Source organism: Dendrobates tinctorius, unplaced genomic scaffold, assembly GCF_039654945.1.
Source record: "Dendrobates tinctorius isolate UK_male_01 unplaced genomic scaffold, ASM3965494v1 ptg000028l, whole genome shotgun sequence".
Lineage (NCBI taxonomy): Eukaryota > Metazoa > Chordata > Amphibia > Anura > Dendrobatidae > Dendrobates > Dendrobates tinctorius.
This window is the reverse complement of record NW_027361696.1, coordinates 14652815-14673733: the sequence shown is the minus strand read 5'-3', so window position 1 is coordinate 14673733 and position 20919 is coordinate 14652815. Positions and strand designations below refer to the sequence as shown.

Here is a 20919-nt window from a genome sequence, read left to right as displayed (position 1 = left end):
AGGAGGTGGAGGAGCGATGCTCTGCAGAGAGGTCAGTGGTGTAAAAATCTGCAGGATATATCATTATGTATCTGTCAGGAGGTGGAGGAGCGATGCTCTGCAGAGAGGTCAGTGGTGTAATAATCTGCAGGATATATCACTGTGTATTTGTCAGGAGGTGGAGGAGCGATGCTCTGCAGAGAGGTCAGTGGTGTAATAATCTGCAGGATATATCACTGTGTATCTGTCAGGAGGTAGAGGAGCGATGCTCTGCAGAGAGGTCAGTGGTGTAATAATCTGGATATATCACTGTGTCTGTCAGGAGGTGGAGGAGCGATGCTCTGCAGAGAGGTCAGTGGTGTAATAATCTGCAGGATATATCACTATCTGTCAGGAGGTGGAGGAGCGATGCTCTGCAGAGAGGTCAGTGGTGTAATAATCTGCAGGATATATCACGGTATCTGTCAGGAGGTAGAGGAGCGATGCTCTGCAGAGAGGTCAGTGGTGTAATAAGCTGCAGGATATATCACTATGTATCTGTCAGGAGGAGGTGGAGCGATGCTCTGCAGAGAGGTCAGTGGTGTAATAATCTGCAGGATATATCGCTGTGTATATGTCAGGAGGTGGAGGAGCGATGCTCTGCAGAGAGGTCAGTGGTGTAATAATCTGCAGGATATATCACAGTATCTGTCAGGAGGAGGTGGAGCGATGCTCTGCAGAGAGGTCAGTGGTGTAATAATCTGCAGGATATATCACTATGTATCTGTCAGGAGGAGGTGGAGCGATGCTCTGCAGAGAGGTCAGTGGTGTAATAATCTGCAGGATATATCGCTGTGTATCTGTCAGGGTGTGGAGGAGCGATGCTCTGCAGAGAGGTCAGCGGTGCAATAATCTACAGGATATATCGCTGTGTATCTGTCAGGAGATGGAGGAGCGATGCTCTGCAGAGAGGTCAGTGGTGTAATAATCTGCAGGATATATCGCTGTGTATCTGTCAGGAGGAGGTGGAGCGATGCTCTGCATATAGGTCAGTGGTGTAATAATCTGCAGGATATATCACTGTGTATCTGTCAGGAGGTGGAGGAGCGATGCTCTGCAGAGAGGTCAGTGGTGTAATAATCTGCAGGATATATCACGGTATCTGTCAGGAGGTGGAGGAGCGATGCTCTGCAGAGAGGTCAGTGGTGTAATAAGCTGCAAGATATATCACTATGTATCTGTCAGGAGGAGGTGGAGCGATGCTCTGCAGAGAGGTCAGTGGTGTAATAATCTGCAGGATATATCACTATGTATCTGTCAGGAGGTGGAGGAGCGATGCTCTGCAGAGAGGTCAGTGGTGTAATAATCTGCAGGATATATCGCTGTGTATCTGTCAGGAGATGGAGGAGCGATTCTCTGCAGAGAGGTCAGTGGTGTAATAATCTGCAGTATATATATCGCTGTGTATCTGTCAGGAGGTGGAGGAGCGATGCTCTGCAGAGAGGTCAGTGGTGTAATAATCTGCAGGATATATCACTATGTATCTGTCAGGAGGTGGAGGAGCGATGCTCTGCAGAGAGGTCAGTGGTGTAATAATCTGCAGGATATATCACTATGTATCTGTCAGGAGGTAGAGGAGTGATGCTCTGCAGAGAGGGCAGAACAAAATTTGATTGGACAGTTGAGGGATTGACACTGTATCTGCAGCACACAGGGGGTCAGGAGTTGATGCTTTCCTTGTAGTTATCCTGTTTCTCTAGGACCCAGCGGAGCTGCTCAGTTGGATGAAGGATTTGTCCCCTTGTGAGAGCCTCAGAAAGAGAGTAGACAGCGAGACACTGCGAGACCGAAAAGACAGCTGGAGCCTACAGCACTACCCTCTGGTAAGACCGACAGGACCCCCAGACTATTATGCCCCCAAGACAGACCCTAAGAATCTGCTGCCCAAAGGACAAGGCCCCCATAATCTCCTGTCCCAAGCACAGGACCCCCAGACTTTGCTTTCCCCCAGGCTAGGACCCACAAACTCTGCTGCCCCCAGCACAGGACCCCCAGTCTCTGCTACTCCTAGGAGAGGACCACCCAGACTCTGCTGCTCCTATACATTGCTGCCCCCCAGAATAGGACCCCCAGACTCTGCTGCCCCCAGAATAGGACCCCCAGACTCTGCTGCCCCCAGAATAGGACCCACAAACTCTGCTGCCCCCAGAATAGGACCCCCAGACTCTGCTGCCCCCAGAATAGGACCCCCAGACTCTGCTGCCCCCAGAATAGGACCCCCAGACTGCTGCCCCAGGACAGGATCCCCAGACTCGATTGCCCACTAGGACAGGACTCTGGACGTTGCTGCCCCCCGCACTGTTGCAGTTGGGGGGTCTCTGTGCCTGGGGCTCATTCATTTTTATTGTGTGATTTCATTGAATGTGTCAGATTTGTGCTACATTGTAACGATCACTGTTGGCCGCGCCCCCTCATCTACATAATCATTATTATTCACAGACAGGACATTGATGTCTCCATATAAGGGACGTCCGCCGTCATTAACCCCTTAGTGTCACTCCCTGGTGCATTGTAGGTCGTGCGGAATTAGCAGTTTTGGGGGGCAATGGTTCCCTCATAAATTCTGCTTTATTCTGATGGCAGACCCATTGATAAAGGGTTAATGGCACTTTCTGAAGTCGGTGGGTTCAGTTTATGGGATATATAGTGGGGTCTATAGAGTTCGGAGTTTTCTGGGGTCTCTGCTCTGGTGCCCCCTCCCCGCCGCCTCCTGTAATTAGAGTTTGTCTTCCTGGGCGGCTGCCAAATCCTGAATTTTGTCTGTTTTTTGCCTTTTATCCCCCTTGTTCACAGCTGGAAATGTATAAAAGGGAATTAGGGAGGTGGGGGCTGGGAGTGGCCCCTGGGGGCTGGTGGGGTGGGCTGTCCTGGGTTTTGGATGGGGGGTTAGAGGGGGTTTTGCTGATGAATCCCAGATGTTTCCATCTTGTGTGAACCGCAAAACGAAGGGAACAAAGGCTTCCTCTACTTCTGAGGGGCGGGGGTGCGAACGTAGTGGGGGGCAAGGTCTGAGGGTGTGAGAGTAGTGGGGGTGCGACAGTTGTGGGGGTGTAAGGTCTGGGGGTGCGAAAATAGTGGGGGTGCAACAGTTGTGGGGGTGCAAGGTCTGGGGGTGCGAGAGTTGAGGAGGTGCAGGGTCTTGAGCCACATAGAAATGGCGGAAGGACTGCAAGTGGTGAGGGGCATGGGGGGGCAGGATACCAGGGCTGAGAATACAGAGGGCTGATGGTGTGGGGGGAACAAGGGTTGTAGCTATGGGGGTCTTGGCAGCAGGGGATGTGGACCTTGAAGAAGCAGTGGTTGTGTGGTGGGGGGCAGGGGTTGAAGGGTGCTGGGGGGGTACAGAGCTGGAGGTGATCACTTTCCCAGCAGCACGCCAGCTTGCACCAGGCAGTCACCAAGTCTCATCACATGGAGCCTCCTCAGCAGCTGACAGGACACCATATGTCCACCTCTGACACCTCTGTCCATGGGGTGTGATCTCCGCCTGCCGACACCTGTGCCATGCTCGGGGTCCATGTTTAGGTTCCATCCCATTGTCCAGTGACAGGAGGAGTTATATTTTGTGGCGCTGCCAGATCTCCATGGATCTATTGCGACTCACCATTAAGACACCTAATGTGTGGGGTCCCTAATGTGTGGGGTCTTAGGGGCCACAATAGGAAGCCGATCATTAGAGACAAGAAGTCACATGGCGCTTCTTACTGACGCCTGACAGATGGCTGATGGGATGAATCTGTGTGGCACCAGAGCAGGGGGCTTTCTTCTCGGGTCCTGGTCGGCTCTTGGATGCTGGCATCTTTTTCTCCATTATGGTGATGTAATCCAGCACCGGCGTCGTCTCTTGTTTGTAGGGTCTACATGATGAGCACTGCCAGCAGGCAGCAAAATAAACCTGAGACCCCCAAGTCTGGCAGCAAAAAGTGGAAAATATGACCTACCTGTGAGCGACATCGTGCCAGAGTGACTCCTGGGAGGCCATGTAAACTTTCATAACAAGAGTGGAGAAATCGAGGCCCAAAATATAATCCAATATATGACCGTGACCTTCAGATCTGACCTGATTGTGGTGATTAATAAGGTCGCTAGTTGCTCAGTACATGAAGCCCTAAATGATTAATTGCCCCCCATGCCTCAGCTGTGGGGGGTCTGGGTGCCTCGACTGAGGCCCTGTGGTGGGTCTATGGCTCTGGGTGCCTCGGCTGAGACCCTGTGGTGGGTCTGTGGCCCTGGGTGCCTCAGCTGAGACCCTGTGGTGGGTCTGTGGCCCTGGGTGCCTCGTCTGAGACCCTGTGGTGAGTCTGTGGCTCTGGGTGCCTCGGCTGAGACCCTGTGGTGAGTCTGTGGCCCTTGGTGCCTCGGCTGAGACCCTGTGGTGAGTCTGTGGCCCTGGGTGCCTCGGCTGAGACCCTGTGGTGAGTCTGTGGCCCTGGGTGCATCAGCTGAGACCCTGTGGTGGGTCTGTGGCTCTGGGTGCCTCGGCTGAGACCCTGTGGTGAGTCTGTGGCCCTGGGTGCCTCGGCTGAGACCCTGTGGTGGGTCTGTGGCCCTGGGTGCCTCGGCTGAGACCCTGTGGTGGGTCTGTGGCTCTGGGTGCCTCGGCTGAGACCCTGTGGTGGGTCTGTGGCCCTGGGTGCCTCGACTGAGACCCTGTGGTGAGTCTGTGGCCCAGGGTGCCTCGGCTGAGACCCTGTGGTGGGTCTGTGGCCCTGGGTGCCTCGGCTGAGACCCTGTGGTGGGTCTGTGGCCCTGGGTGCCTCGTCTGAGACCCTGTGGTGAGTCTGTGGCCCTGGGTGCCTCGGCTGAGACCCTGTGGTGGGTCTGTGGCCCTGGGTGCCTCGGCTGAGACCCTGTGGTGGGTCTGTGGCCCTGGGTGCCTCGGCTGAGACCCTGTGGTGGGTCTGTGGCGGGTCTGTGGCCCTGGGTGCCTCGTCTGAGACCCTGTGGTGGGTCTGTGGCCCTGGGTGCCTCGGCTGAGACCCTGTGGTGGGTCTGTGGCTCTGGGTGCCTCGTCTGAGACCCTGTGGTGAGTCTGTGGCCCTGGGTGCCTCGACTGAGACCCTGTGGTGAGTCTGTGGCCCTGGGTGCCTCGGCTGAGACCCTGTGGTGGGTCTGTGGCTCTGGGTGCCTCGTCTGAGACCCTGTGGTGGGTCTGTGGCCCTGGGTGCCTCGTCTGAGACCCTGTGGTGAGTCTGTGGCCCTGGGTGCCTCGGCTGAGACCCTGTGGTGGGTCTGTGGCTCTGGGTGCCTCGGCTGAGACCCTGTGGTGGGTCTGTGGCCCTGGGTGCCTCGGCTGAGACCCTGTGGTGAGTCTGTGGCCCTGGGTGCCTCGGCTGAGACCCTGTGGTGGGTCTGTGGCCCTGGGTGCCTCGGCTGAGACCCTGTGGTGAGTCTGTGGCCCTGGGTGCCTCGGCTGAGACCCTGTGGTGAGTCTGTGGCCCTGGGTGCCTCGGCTGAGACCCTGTGGTGGGTCTGTGGCTCTGGGTGCCTCGGCTGAGACCCTGTGGTGGGTCTGTGGCTCTGGGTGCCTCGGCTGAGACCCTGTGGTGGGTCTGTGGCCCTGGGTGCCTCGGCTGAGACCCTGTGGTGGGTCTGTGGCTCTGGGTGCCTCGGCTGAGACCCTGTCGTTGGTCTGTGGCCCTGGGTGCCTCGGCTGAGACCCTGTGGTGGGTATGTGGCTCTGGGTGCCTCGGCTGAGACCCTGTGGTGGGTCTGTGGCTCTGGGTGCCTCGGCTGAGACCCTGTCGTTGGTCTGTGGCTCTGGGTGTCTCGGCTGAGGCTCTTTGATGGGTCTGCGGCCTTGGGTGCCTCGGCTGAGGCTCTATGGTGGGTCCGTGGCTCTTTGGTGGGTGTGCAGCTCTGAGAGGTTCGTCTGTGGCTCTCGGTGCCTCGTCTGTAGGTCTGGATGTCACTAGCTCGGGGTCTTGTCTGGGCTCGCTGTACTGTGGGGGCCGCAGGATTTGGCTTTCCTCCAGCCTCCTCTGAACTTCCTGGATAACAACATAAACTGCTCACATTCCCATCAGGATCGTGCTATGTCTGTGCCGGCCAGAGGCAGAACGTTAGCGCTGCGGGCGTAAGGTATCTCCCTCTATTGTTGCAGGTGGAGTATAACCCCCAGCATGCAGGTGATCTCTACTGAGCTGTGAGATGTACATGGGTTTACAGCCCAGACACTGGATGTACAGCACTGTGTAAAAGTCTTAGGCAGGTGTGGGAAAAAATGCTGCAGAGTAAGAAACCATCTACAATACACCACGTTCCAAATTATTCTGCAGATTTTATGTTGGTGCCATAAAGATGTCATTTTTTTTTGTTTCGCCAATAAACTCATGGACGGTTTGTGTCTTGGTGTCTTTGAAACACTGACATCAATCTCAGACCCTTGTGATAATTAGTTGCCAGACGACCAATGAAAGGAAAAATTCTTAAGACGGATGTTCCATATTATTAAGCAACCACAGGTTTAAAGCAATATGTGAAAGAAAAAGGATCTCTGCTGCTAAAAAACATCATATAGGGCAATGCCTCAGACAAGGTGAGAAAACATTAGATAATTCACAGAAACCTAATCATGATCATCGTACTGTGAAGAGATCTGTGGCTTATACAGAGGACAGACAGGCTCATGCAGATAAAGGCCTAATGAGGAAGGTTTCTGCCAGAAAAATGAATTGAATTAAGAGAACAGCTGCTAAATTCCCATTTTCAAGCAGCAGACAGGTATGTGAAGTTGTTTGAAGTCCATGAACCTCAAGGTTTACGATCCTCCAGAGGCTGCAGTTGTGCATAAACTTACTATTCGGCCACCTCTAAACAACATGCATGAATACTCAACCAGCTATGTTTACTGATGAGACCGTGCAACCCTGAATGGAGGGTCCAGATGGGTGGAGTAGTGGACGGTTGGTGGATGGCCACTGTGTCTCAACAAGGCAGTGATGTCAGCAAGGAGGTGGCGGAGTTATGTTTGGGCCATAATATTGGGGGGAGCTGGGAACCCCTTTAGGGTGTTAAAATGACCTCAGCAAAGTTTCTGCATAGAATTTCTGACTGATCACTTTCTCCCTTGGTACAAAAAGAACCGCGTCGTCCACAGCAAAATCATCTGCTGAAAACGTCCCATCTCATGTGGCAGAGAAACCTCTGAGTGATTGGCTGCTATGGGCATAAAGGAGAGAACTCATGGTGGACTCGGCCTGAGGAGGTTTCTGATGGAGAAAATGTTTGGACTCTTGTTCTGCAGAAGAGTCTGGAAGAGTGAAAAATCCTGATCTGATTGGCAGATTTGTCTCATAAAAGTGATTTATCTGATGCGCGACGATTGGGCTTTATATGACTCATCTGCATCCAGGAAAATCAGAAGAAATAACAGCATTCGTGGAATAGTATGGAAGTGAATGAATAAAAGAGAAATGTAAATCATCAGTATCTGGTGACTGCCCATCGCCTCCGTCATCAGTGTCTGGTGATCCCACTGTGGCCCCCATGATCAGTATCTGGTGATCCCCCTGTGGCCCCCATCATCAGTATCTGGTGATTCCCCTGTGGCCCCCATCATCAGAATCTGGTGATCCCCCTGTGGCCCCCATCATCAGAATCTGGTGATCCCCCTGTGGCCTCCATCATCAGTATCTGGTGATCCCCCTGTGGCCTCCATCATCAGTATCTGGTGATCCCTCGTGGCCTCCATGATCAGTGTCTGGTGACTGCCAGTTGCCTCTGTCATCAGTATCTAGTGTCCGCCCGTCACCTCTATAAGTATCTGGTAACCACCCTTCGCCTCCATCATTAATATCTGATGACCTCCTTGTGGCCTTCATCATCAGTAACTGGTGATGCCCCCCCCGTGGCCTCCATCATCAGTATCTGGTGACCGCCCGTCGCCTCCGTCATTGGTATCTGGTGACCGCCCGTCGCCTCCGTCATCAGCATCTGGTGACCCCCCTGTGGCCTCCTTCATCAGTATCTAATGAGCGCAATCAACTCCTTGATCAGTATCTGGTGACCACCCATCGCCTCCGTCATCAGTATCTGGTGACCCCCATGTGGCCTCCATCATCAGTATCTTGTGACCGCCAGTCGCCTCCATCATCAGTATCTGTGACCCCCTGTGGCCTCCTCCATCAGTATCTGTTGACCCCCCCCCCCTGTGGCCTCCTCCATCAGTATCTGGTGACCCCCTGTGGCCTCCATCATCAGTATCTTGTGACCGCCAGTCGCCTCCATCATCAGTATCTGTGACCCCCTGTGGCCTCCATCAGGTTCTGGTGACCCCCCCTGTGGCCTCCTCCATCAGTATCTGGTGACCCCCTGTGGCCTCCATCATCAGTATCTAATGACCGCCAGTCACCTCGTTGATCAGTATCTGGTGACCACCCATCGCCTTCGTCATCAGTATCTAGTGACCACCCGTTGCCTCCATCACTTCTTCTCACTTGTACACTGGCTGTACCAAACATCTTGTAGACGTGCCCCAGATCTTCTGTGTATGAGGCTTGTGCGGATCCTTCCGTCTCTTTATTTGATCCCCGACAGATGTGATGATGTGAGATTAAGGCTCCGGGGCCGGATCATCACCCCCAGGACGCCTCGCTCTCACTGACATCATTGGCTGGATGTTGGGGGTCATTGGCTGCAAGATAAATTTGGGGACGATCAGACGCCTCCTGATGGTGTTACGTGATGGATCAGTATCTGTCGGGATTTCTCAGCATTTAGGACACTATTAATCCTGACCAAATTGCCCTCTCAATTTAATGAATTACCCCCAGACTTGTCGGACCCCCATCCTGCGTCACTGCTTTGCAGACCCTCATTGTGTCGCTCTCCGACCATCGGGGAACAATCCGCTTGTGTTACCGTCTGTCCAGAGACTGCTGACATTATCTGCCCCCACCCTCATGTGGACGGTCGGGGGCTTCTGACCAGATGGCTCCATACAGTGGTTAGCCCCTCAGTCACTGCTGGACATCTGCTGACTGCTCAGGGAAGTAACATGATGTCTGGTCTGCTGCACAAAGTCTCCCGTCCTCAGTGCTGCACATCTCTGACTAATCCTGGCAGATCCTGAGCCATCATGTCATCCCATCAGCAAGCGTCTGATCAGCTCCATGATCGTTAGTGATTGCAGTGATCAGGTCACGCCGTGTCTCCTCGCTCACACTAAATCCTGATGGTGATTAGTTTGTGCCCATCCAGTCTGTCACATTGAGGGGCTGCTAGATGCAGATGTGTATAATGATCAACCCCCTCTGCCCTTGGGCCCGATGCCCAGGATCTCGCTGGTAATGATTTCCTGAAACTTTGATTAGACAGCAAGAAAGAATCTGAGGGAGAATGCAAAGTAATGAGCGGCGGAGGGGGTCACACATGGGGAGAGGGGAGACATGAGGTAATGAGTGGCAGAGGGGCGGACGGGGTCACACATGGAGAGAGGGGAGACATGGGGTAATGAGGGGCGGAGGACGGGGTCACACATGGGGAGAGAAGAGACATGATGTAATGAGCGGTAGAGGGGCAGACGGGGTCACACATGGGGAGAGGGGAGACATAGGGTAATGAGGGGCGGACGGGGCCACACATGGGGAGAGGGGAGACATGGGGTAATGAGGGGCGGACGGGGTCACACATGGGGAGAGGGGAGACATGGGGTAATGAGGGGCGGACGGGGTCACACATGGAGAGAGGGGAGACATGGGGTAATGAGGGGCGGACGGGGTCACACATGGGGAGAGAAGAGATGATGTAATGAGCGGTAGAGGGGCGGACGGGGCCACACATGGGGAGAGGGGAGGCATGGGGTAATGTGGGGTGGATCGGGTCATACATGGGGAGAGGGGAGACATGGGATAATGAGGGGCAGACGGGGTCACATGGGGAGAGGGGAGACATTGGGTAATGTGGAGTGGATGGGGTCACACATGGGAGAGGGGAGACATGGGGTAATGAGCGGCGTAGTGGGGGACGGGGTCACTTGTGGGGGTACAGGAAACATGAGGTAATGAGCAGGGTAGGGGCAGATGGGGTCTCACGTGGGGGTTGGGAAAACATGGGGTAATAAGCAGGGTAGGGGCGGACAGGGTCACGTGGGGTAGGGGAAACATGGAATAATGAGGGGTGTATGAGGTCACATGGGGAGGAGAAACATGGAGTAATGAGCAGATTAGGAGTGGATGGGCTCACATGTGGGGGGAGGGGTGACATGGGGTAATTAGTGGGGTAGAGGTGGTGTTAGGAATCTGTGTCCTGCCATACCTATGCAGAGATCCAGATCCTCACATTTGTCTCCAGAGGCTAAGTCCTTTCAGCCAGCTTCTGAGCATGCTCCTGGAAGGAGCTCCCATTGGAGTTCAGGAGTCAGGTGCTCAGGTCCTGCTCCTGATTCCATTGGCTTAGCTCAGGGCTCTGGAGATTTCCGGCAGGTCCAGTACGCTATAAAAAGTGCGCATGGCCACTATGCCATGCGCTAGTATTTTCTGATACTTGCTGCTGTATGTTTGTTGATGGATGCTTGGTCTGGTGGATGACTTATTATGAAACCCCTTCCCTCGGTTATTACGAGTGTGTGAGTGATTGGGTCAGCCAGTAGCAGCGCTAGCGCCAGCGCGCTCAAGCTTCAGCCATCTCAGCAGCAAAGCGTCCTGCATTGCGCTTGTGTTATTGCGGTTGCAGACTTCTGTGGCGCTCGCAGTTGTGACGCTGTGCACACGCTCATTCACGGTAAGTCCGTTTGGTTGTAGTGCCACTCTAACTACTCCTGTGCTCGGCTACCGTACGTGTGCCTCTGTGTTCCTGTGCGTTTAACAGGCTCAGCGTTACCTTTTCTTTATTATTTTTCTGTGCAGCTCTGTGTCCCATAACAGAGACTGCCTCTATTGCACTTGGGTGATTTAGAACCCTGTGCACACTACCGCTGTAGTGCACTGCCTCTCTAGCAGCGGTTATATCACCTGCCGCACGGTGGGCCCCGGGCGGCGAACACGTTTATTTATATTTTTTTAAGCGTGTTCCGCCGCCGTAACATAATACTAGCGCCAGGGTCTGGCAAGAGATGGCAGATCAGCAGCAGCTGTTACAGCTTGTGCGTCAGCTCGAAGCGCGTCTTGCTACCCTTGAGAGGTCTCTCGCAGCTGCGCAGGCTACAGATGCTGCCGTCCAGGCACTTACGGACGCGGTAGGGCGTATGTCCGCCCTTGCGCCGACAGTTACCCGCCTCCCGTTGCCCGATAAATATGCTGGGGATGGCGCCTCCTGTAGGGGTTTTATCAGCCAGTGCTCGATACACCTAGAGCTGCTGGCTGTGCAATTCCCTACGGAGCGGGCTAAGGTGGCTTTTGTTATCTCCCTACTGTCGGGCAAGGCGCTGGAATGGGCTACGCTTCTGTGGGAGCGTGGTGACCCCAAGATTCGGTCCGCGGCTAACTTGCTGACTGCCATCAGGCAAGTTTTTCTCGGTCCTCGGGTCGCATGATACGTCCCTGCAGCTACTCGCCCTTACTCAGGGGTCACTCTCGGTTAGCCAGTATGCCGTCCGTTTTCGGACACTGGCGTCCGAGTTGGAATGGTCCGATAAGTCCCTAATCCCCGTTTTTTGGCGAGGTCTAGCGGAGCATGTGAAGGATGCTCTCTCTACTAGAGAGATTCCCACTAGCTTGGAAGAGCTAATCTCAGTCTCCTCACGTATCGATCTCCGTTTTTCGGAGCACGGTATGGAGCGAGCTCACTCCAAGCGCAAATCTGCTCCCAAATTTTTTGTACCTCTTGAGCTAGACGAGCCGGAGGTTCTACCTCCTGAGCCCATGGAGGTGTCTCGCACTAACTTTAATACAGACTCTGACCAGGAATCCTTCTGCGCTTGTCACCATGTCTGTGCGGTTTCTCCGGAAGCCAGCTCCCCGCAAAGGTCGGAGTCTGAACCGGCTATCGAGACCTTTGTCCCTCCTCATCTCAGGGCTCAGGTGCTTGCCTGGGCACATGCGCCTAACACGCACCACCATCGGGGCTATATGCAGGTCTCAAAACTGTTGGCTGATGCGTATTGGTGGCCCCATAGAGCTCGGGACATAAAAAAATGTATTCAGGCTTGCACCCTTTGTGCTCAGCCTAACCGTCCCAGGCAGACTGTGGCGACATCTGCCGACACGCGGCGGCGTGCCTCGGTCATTCCCGCTCCTTCCATCTCCCAGGTGTCCCTCTTGAAACCCGGTGACCTCGATTCCACTGATGCCTTCCAGGTGTCGCGGGTTACTGTAACACCTACCTGGACACCTAGCTCGCCCTCGGACGAGTTTCAGCCCTGTGCCACCGTAGGGCACGGGTCAGTTGCCCGGAAGGCTCAGGGAGGAGGGGGCCTTAGGAGGGGGGGTAATGTTAGGAATCTGTGTCCTGCCATACCTATGCAGAGATCCAGATCCTCACATTTGTCTCCAGAGGCTAAGTCCTTTCAGCCAGCTTCTGAGCATGCTCCTGGAAGGAGCTCCCATTGGAGTTCAGGAGTCAGGTGCTCAGGTCCTGCTCCTGATTCCATTGGCTTAGCTCAGGGCTCTGGAGATTTCCGGCAGGTCCCGTACGCTATAAAAAGTGCGCATGGCCGCTATGCCATGCGCTAGTATTTTCTGATACTTGCTGCTGTATGTTTGTTGATGGATGCTTGGTCTGGTGGATGACATTATGAAACCCCTTCCCTCGGTTATTACGAGTGTGTGAGTGATTGGGTCAGCCAGTAGCAGCGCTAGCGCCAGCGCGCTCAAGCTTCAGCCATCTCAGCAGCAAAGCGTCCTGCATCGCGCTTGTGTTATTGCGGTTGCAGACTTCTGTGGCGCTCGCAGTTGCGACGCCGTGCACACGCTCATTCACGGTAAGTCCGTTTGGTTGTAGTGCCACTCTAACTACTCCTGTGCTCGGCTACCGTACGTGTGCCGCTGTGTTCCTGTGCGTTTAACAGGCTCAGCGTTACCTTTTCTTTATTATTTTTCTGTGCAGCTCTGTGTCCCATAACAGAGACTGCCTCTATTGCACTTGGGTGATTTAGAACCCTGTGCACACTACCGCTGTAGTGCACTGCCTCTCTAGCAGCGGTTATATCACCTGCCGCACGGTGGACCCCGGGTGGCGAACACGTTTATTTATATTTTTTTTAAGCGTGTTCCGCCGCCGTAACAGGTGGATGGGGTCACAAGGGGGAGGGGAGACATGGAGGAATGAGCAGAGTAGGGTCACGTGTGGTAAGTGGGGGGGATATGGAGGAGGGGTACATAGGGTCATGTGGGGGGAGGGGAAACATGGGGTAACGAGCGGGGTATGTATGGACGGGGTCACATGGGGGGAGGGGAAACATGGAGTAATTAGTGGGGGAGGGGTGGATGGGGTCACGTGGGGGAGGGGAGACGTGGAGGAATGAGCAGAGTAGGGTCATGTGTGGTAAGTGGGGGGATATAGAGGAGGGGTACACACGGTCATGTATGAATGGGCGGGAAGAAACACAGATTAATGAGTGGAGGAGGGGCACAGGGGGTCATTTACGGGGAGGGGTGCACGGGTTTATCTCCCCGCTGGTGGGTCTACACATGGGCATAGATCACTTGTACATTTACCCTGCGGTTCCTATAGCTCTTCCTAGGTGAATGTGATGGATTCGGGGGGCGATGGTTGGGACTTCAACCATCAGAATGTGAATGGTTGCTGGTGATACAATGTAACAAGTGTCTCCTAGCAACCAGTCTATCTCCTCCATTCTGTGTTGCAGGACCCAAGTCTCGATCGTGTGATCACGTTAGAGTCCTGGCCGCCATGTCTTGGTCTCACAGGTTCCATCTTGGTGTACAAGACCCCTGGACCGTCCTTAGTACCCTCTCATGTCTGTCAGCGCACCCCCCAAGATCATCCCATCTGCTGGAAGTTGTAGTTGTATGATGTAATGGGGGATCCCAGCGTGGCTGTTAGTGAGGTCGGGGCACACTTTGTTGCTCGGGTGCTCACATTGTGCTGCGCTGCTGTGTGAGTGCTGCTCTGAGGGCGTCATTAATTCTGACTGTTTTATGTTCCAGATCAGACTGGTTCCTGCCGCCATGCGCATTGCTTGTCTCCTCATCCTGTGCATTCAGGGTAAGAGACGACCGTTGCCGATCACATCCAATATGGCTGCCCCACAGTCCGCTCGTGTACAGGGCGTACGCTCTATAATCATCCCATGTTCATTGTGTTTTTTCAGGAATTTGGGCTCAACAATTTGAAGCAAATGGCCAATACGACGGCCCCACAGGTAAGGAGGAGACGCCGGCACCCTGTGTACAATGCGCCCTCCCCGTAGGACACCCCTAAATAACTCCAGAGACCCCCATTTATATATATGTGTGTGTGTATATATATATATATATATATATATATATATATATATATATATATATATATATATAGACCATGTTACGTTTAAAGGGCTGGCGCAGTCCCGTGTCAGTAATTCTGGTTTGTTCTGCCACCTTCTAATAAACGTTTTCTCTTAATTTCTCATCATCGCTAAGATCTCTGCTTGTTGTCAGTAAATGAGAGGGATTTTTGTTTGCACATAGAGGCTGATAACATGTTACACCTGAGGGTTTGATACATTGTAACAAACCCTCAGCTGCAGGAGCATCAGTCTGCACCTAATACATTGTAACAAACCTGCAGCTTTGGCTGAGGTTGAATTTTAAGAAGCAGGTTCGAGCCTTTGACTGTCAGGAAGTAGAGAAATTGAGCAGAGGGATGAATTAAAAAAGAAAGTCTGTTGGAAAGTGACAGAACTTTATTACACAACTATCTGAAGAGCCCGGCGTTGCCTGGGCATAGTAACTATGGTTAGTTATAACAAATTATAATGATTATATCTACAGTGCTGTGCAAATTAATTGGGACAAAGCATTTTTTTCAAGTAAAATTGTAAGTTGGTTACCAGTCAGTGATCCATACCAGTTTAAACTGCTTTGAACAGGTGTGAGTGTACAACCTTGAGTAACAAAAGGTGATTGGACTGGTTTTAGTCAGAAAATGACAGCTAGTTGCCCCCTCAGCTTCAGTTGAGAGCTTGTTTCTGTGAGGAGTGGTTTAGTGTACTTTTTCTCTGTGTGGTTTGTGCCTGTAAAGATGGATGTTACTCCACGGAAGAGGTCTAGAATTATTACTCTTAATGGACATACAAGTCTGACTGTAAGAGAAATCGCTTCCACCGTTGGTATTGGAAAATCTACCGTTTCAAGAATAATTCACAGACACAATGAAACTGGATCGTTTTCTCCAAAACGAAAAGTGAAATGTGGAAGAAAAAGGAAAACGACACCAAGAACTGATAAAACACTTATCAGAAATAGTAAAATTAATGCAAGAAAAACAAGTAAAGACCTCCAAAGAGACTTGTTCGCTGCAGATATTGATATTAGCGATTCGACTGTACGGTGCAGGCGTCTGGAAGTTGGTTGGAGGGCAACAAAGCCAGTAAAGAAACAGCTTTTGACATCTCCAATGAAGGCAAAACGACTCGCATGGGCAAAAAAATATAAGTCTTGGACAACTAGCCAGTGGAAAAAGTTAATTTTCAGTGATGAAACCCATCTTTTTGTTCAAGGGTACAGAGCAAGTGTTGTTAGAAGCAAAAATGAACCATTGCGAGCTGATCACATTCAACAAACTGTAAAACACCCTCAAAAACATGTTTTGGGGCTTTTTTACAGCTGAAGGTACAGGGAGCTTATTTTCTGTTGATGGTATAATGAATTCATCCAAATACATAGTTGTTTTAAAACATTTTATTGTGCCATTCATGCGTAAATTTGAAGGGACATTCCAACAAGATTTGGCTCCATGCCACAATTCCAAGTGTGTGAAGAAATTCCTGGAAGAAAATAAAGTAAAAGTGCTGGCCTGGCATGGCAATTCACCAGACTTAAATCCTATAGAAAATTTGTGGAGCATTGTGATGAGACGTCTTGGCAAAATGGACTGTACAAACAAAGAACGCATGATAAACAGTGCCATACAAGTGTGGTTCCATGATGAAAAATTGAAGAATTTATGCAAACACTTGGTAGAATCAATGCCAAAACGCATTGAAAATCTCATATCTGCTAAAGGAGGACATATTTCTTACTAAAATTAGTATGTAACAGTGCATTATAACATTTTATTAAATATTCAAAAATGTGTTTTCTGCTTTATCCCAATTAATTTGCACAAAACTGTATATGTGTGTGTGTGTGTGTATGTGTGTGTGTGTGTGTGTGTATATATATATATATATATATATATATATATATATATAATCTGAGTGTAGCCACATTCACTATAATATCCCACATTATCCCGTCAGCCAGAGCTACCGGACTACTACCTCTAATATCCCACATCATCCCATCAGCCAGAGCCACCGGACTACTACCACTAATATTTCACATCATCCCGTCAGCCAGAGCCACCGGACTACTACCCCTGAGTGGAACGGTCCTAACTACCTTACCGGGGATCCCTTTAAGAGAGGCCTAGTGTCAGAACTAGAGCGCTGAGTGGATTTGCCCTGACTTCCATACCAATGATCCCTTTAATAGAAGCCTGGGGTGAGAATCAGAGCTCTGAGGGATTTACCCTAACTTCCATACCGGAGATCCCTTTAAGAGAGGCCTGGGGTCAGTACCAAAGCGCAGAGTGGATTTGTCCTCACTTCCATACCGGAGATCCCTTTAAGAGGGGTCTGGGGTCAGAGCGCTGAGTGCAACTGCCCTAACTTCCATACCAATGATCCCTTAAGAGAGACTGGGGTCAGAATCAGAGCGCTGAGTGCAACTGCCCTAACTTCCATACCAATGATCCCTTTAAGAGAGACTGGGGTCAGAACCAGAGCGCTGAGGGATTTGCCCTAATTTCCATACAGGAGATCCCTTTAAGAGAGCCTGGGGTCAGTACCAGAGCATTTGAAGGCAATTACCCTGACTTCCATACCGGGGATCCTGGGGTCAGAACCAGAGCACTTACTGGAATTGCCCTAAATTCCATACCAATGATCCCTTTAAGAGACCCTGGGGACAGAACCACAGCTCTGAGTGGAACGGTCATAACTTCCATACTGGGGATCCCTTTAAGAGAGGCCTGGGGTCAAAACCAAAGTGCTGAATGGATTTGCCCTGACTTCCATACCAATGATCCCTTTAATAGAAGCCTGGGGTCAGAATCAGAGCGCTGAGGGATTTGCCCTAACTTCCATACCGGAGATCCCATAAGAGGGAAGATGTACCTATGGGATGGAGGATGTGTGATGGGTATATGGGCAGGGAGGGGGGGATTCATTTCTGCCATGTACTCTTTGCTCCGTTCTGGGGGGCAGACAATGGCTGGGAGCTTATGTTCCCGGGGATGCTAGATTTCTCCCACAATGTCAGTGTCTGCTGAGGTGTTGTCGAGAGGGAAAACTGTTGCTCATAGCAACCAATCACAGCTCAGCTTCTTTTAAACAGCTCTGGTGAAATAAAAGATGCTTTGTGATTGGTTGGTGATACACATGTAGGTAGGGGTGCTGACTGGGGGGTGGTCCTTCTTCCGCCGCAAACAGACTTAAGACAGACACCAATGTGCGTTCAACAGGTCCTCTTTATTGGCCGTCCTCTCGACAACCCGCAGCACCACACAGCAGCTGCTCGACTCTGCACACAGGCCCGGGTACATTCACTTCCTTCCTTTTCCTAATTGACGTCCCTTGCGGCTTTTACTGTGGCTGCCCTAGGCCTACCACCACAGCGCTTCACCCGTCCGAGTCCGTCCGTCAGGTACCGCCGGGCCTCCTCTGTTCTGTGGCTTCTCCTGTCAGGGCGACCCCCCTGACAGTCTCTGTTATCAGTCCCTTCTGGAGCTTCTTCTCGGTCTCTCTCTCTCCATTCAGTCTTCTCCTCTCCTGAGCTCCTCTCCCTGGACTGACTGTTTCTGGAACTCTCTACCCCTTCTTATATTCCCTCTCTCTGGGAATTCCCCTCTAGAGCTCCTGTAACCCTGCCCCCCATGACTCTGTGGTTATGTAGCCTTAAGCTAATGTAAAGCCCTTTTCTCACTGCTCTCTGCTGCCATCTTGTGGCCAAACTACAGTATTACACCTCCTTCTGTTTCTGCTGTCTTTAGTCTCCCTCTAGTGGCCAAACCCAGTACTTCACCATCCTTCGCCTATTTCTAGCTGTCTCCCACCTTCATATCCAGCAGTCCACATCAAGCACACTGTACATTACCCTCCTGCCGCAGACAGGTCCATAGGTCAGTCCAGTTCCCCTACACTCATACATTCAATTTTATATATATATATATAGATGGACGGCTCAACCGTTAAAGGGGCGGTCTGAGATCGGGACGAGGTCTGCTTTACTTCCTCTGCTACCTACAAATCCTGTGAATTGGGCTGAGCTGTAGTACCAGCCATGGCCACGAGTGGTGCCTTCCTCCCATTTTTGATACCGAGAGGTGGCAGGACGAATCCTGTGACATCAGGAGCCAGCGACACCGGCAGTGTATAGCGAGTCCTCAGCACCCGCCTCTTATGTACTGCGGCCCGGTCCCGGATATTCGGCTCCTGGCCATTATTTTCCTGCTTCTCACGTCTTCTCTTTTCTTTTTCAGAGGTTCCTTATTACTACGACTATGACGGTAAGTGCCCAGGGTGGGCTCCAACATCACGGGGTCATGGGCCCCGAGGGTCCCCTAATTACCACCCCATCGGCAGCATTTGTATGATGTATAATGAGCGGGTATGAGATCCAGTGCCCTCCAGTCCGGTCATCAGATCTCCCTTACCCATATTATCCCTGATTTCGCAGTAGATCAGTCTGTGGCGCAGCAGCAGCCGAACCCGCACGTCCAGACTGGATTCCACATCCTGACCCAGCCCGATCTGCACCACTTTGAGTTTGTTCCTCAGCAACAGCAGCAAAACCAACAGGAGATCATCCCGGCACCAACGTTTGGTAAGAAGATGGAACCGTGGAACGAACATTACGTGTGACCCTGGAGGTCGGCGGAACGTTCCACGTGACCCTGGAGGTCTGCTTCACTCACTTGATTGTCTCTCATTTCAGATAGTTATCAGACTGAACCGACAGAACCCGGACCCCTGGGTAAGAGAGCTGTGGTTCAATCCGGCCATAGACTGTACATTAATAGGGTATATCTGGGGGTCTGGCTGGCCGTGTACCCCAGGTGTTGGGTGCCAGGGTATAAAAAAGGCAATAGACTGAGAGAAGGAGCGAGCCACAACCAACGGCCAGATCCCAACATCCTATGAGTTGTTGCATGCACAGCCCCTCCGCCATGTGCAGATCTGGAGGATGACGGATTCATGTATAATGACGATGGGTGAACGATGATGATGATGAATAACACTGGTGTACTCTCACAGATTGTCGTGAAGAGCAGTATCCCTGCACCCGCCTGTACTCTGTGCACAAACCCTGCAAGCAATGTCTAAACGGGATCTGCCTGTACAGGTGAGCGGCTGTGATCCGGGGGGGCGGGATATGGATAAGTACAACTGGTTGTGCTGGGGTCTGTATGTGGACGGTGGCTGAGCCCCTCGGGGGCGGATGTATGGCTAAGGTGGCTCAGCACCTTGGTGATGGGTGGGTGGATGAGGTGGCCGAGCTTCTCTACGGCCGGTGTGTAGACTGGCTTGTGGGTACGTTTTGGACGGTGGCTCCTCACCATTCACCTCTTTTTTTTCTTTCCAGCCTACGGCGCATGTATGTGATCAACAAAGAGATCTGCGTCCGTACGGTGTGCGCCCACGAGGAGCTCCTGAGAGGTGAGCGTGGCCCCGGGATGTCGCTGCCCCCTTATTCTTTATACACAATGTACCACCAGATACCCTCATATGAACAACAGTGACATGCGCCCCATTAAAGAGGGACTCCCAACAAGGATTTCGGGGGCCTACATCTGGGGTCTCTATTACAGTGTAACAGTATCTGATTCTGTTTTTTGTGCTGTCAACTATGTTGGAGACATCACCTCCCTCTTCTCCCCACAGCTGATCTGTGCCGGGACAAGTTCCCCCGCTGCGGGGTGGTGGCGTCCAGCGGGCTGTGTCACTCGGTGGGAGCTCAGTGCACCAAGAGCTGCGGAGGCTGTTAGAAGAGGATGTGCTCCCAAGAGGAGAAGCAGCCGCCGGCAGAGGCGCCCTGAGCCCTCAGTGTGATTACTGGAAAGGCGGCCAGCGCCATTATATCCCCCATATGTTACTGTATTGTACTGTAAGTGCCACGGTTGGGGGCGGTGGGCTCGCAGCCTTCTGCCCACCGGCCCTCGCCATATCATAGCCGCCCAGCACACTGCACTGCGCCCCCATACTCCTATGGACTCTGCTTGGGACTGGCTTCTCTGGCAGTGGGGGGTCCGGCCAGTCACTGGTGGTCACTATGTACTGTATGATCTCCCGCTGCTCAGTCCTCGTGGGCTCCACCTCGTCCGGTCGCTGTTCCCCACCCCCCGTCCTCCGTGTTGTAGCCTCCGAGTCGCGATCCGCTCCACATTATGGGCCGATCACTTTTTCTAATGTGTTTTGTATAAAAGAAAATAAAAGTGCAAATTTTTACCTGACGCTGCAGAGAACAAATCTGAATCTGGGGGGCGCATGGAAACACGGGGGAAGGCATAGTGGCGCATGGAAACACGGTGAGGGGGGGCACGGCAGCGCATGTTAATACGGGGGGGGTAGCACAGCACTATAGGGAAGGCATGATGGCACAGGGAAATACGGCAGTGCCCTTCAGCGCATAGAAAAGTGGGGGGGGGCAACAAGGAAACACAGGAGGGCCTGGCGGCATATGGAAATGTGGGGGGGCACAGGGAAACGCGGGAGAGTGGTGGCGCATGGAAACGTGGGGGGGGCACGGCAGCACAGGG

General features: G+C 52.4%; 1 protein-coding gene across 5 annotated transcripts; it reads left to right on the top strand.

Moving 5' to 3' along the window:
• Positions 1-1684: 1684 nt before the first annotated feature.
• Positions 1685-20613, top strand: MFAP2 (microfibril associated protein 2). Of its 5 annotated transcripts, none has more exons than XM_073570251.1 (9): positions 1685-1841; positions 14067-14124; positions 14231-14281; positions 18643-18669; positions 18840-18986; positions 19098-19136; positions 19418-19505; positions 19746-19819; positions 20045-20613. In XM_073570251.1, the coding sequence occupies exons 1-9, from the start codon at positions 1743-1745 to the stop codon at positions 20146-20148; spliced, it is 687 nt and encodes a 228-aa protein (XP_073426352.1). In that variant the 5' UTR covers positions 1685-1742; the 3' UTR covers positions 20149-20613. The 5 variants fall into 5 exon arrangements, with proteins under 5 accessions (XP_073426352.1, XP_073426351.1, XP_073426350.1 ...); XM_073570250.1 differs by lacking the exon at positions 1685-1841 and adding an exon at positions 11630-12581 and having other exon boundaries at positions 18843-18986; XM_073570249.1 differs by lacking the exon at positions 1685-1841 and adding an exon at positions 11655-12581.
• The last annotated feature ends 306 nt before the right edge of the window (positions 20614-20919 follow it).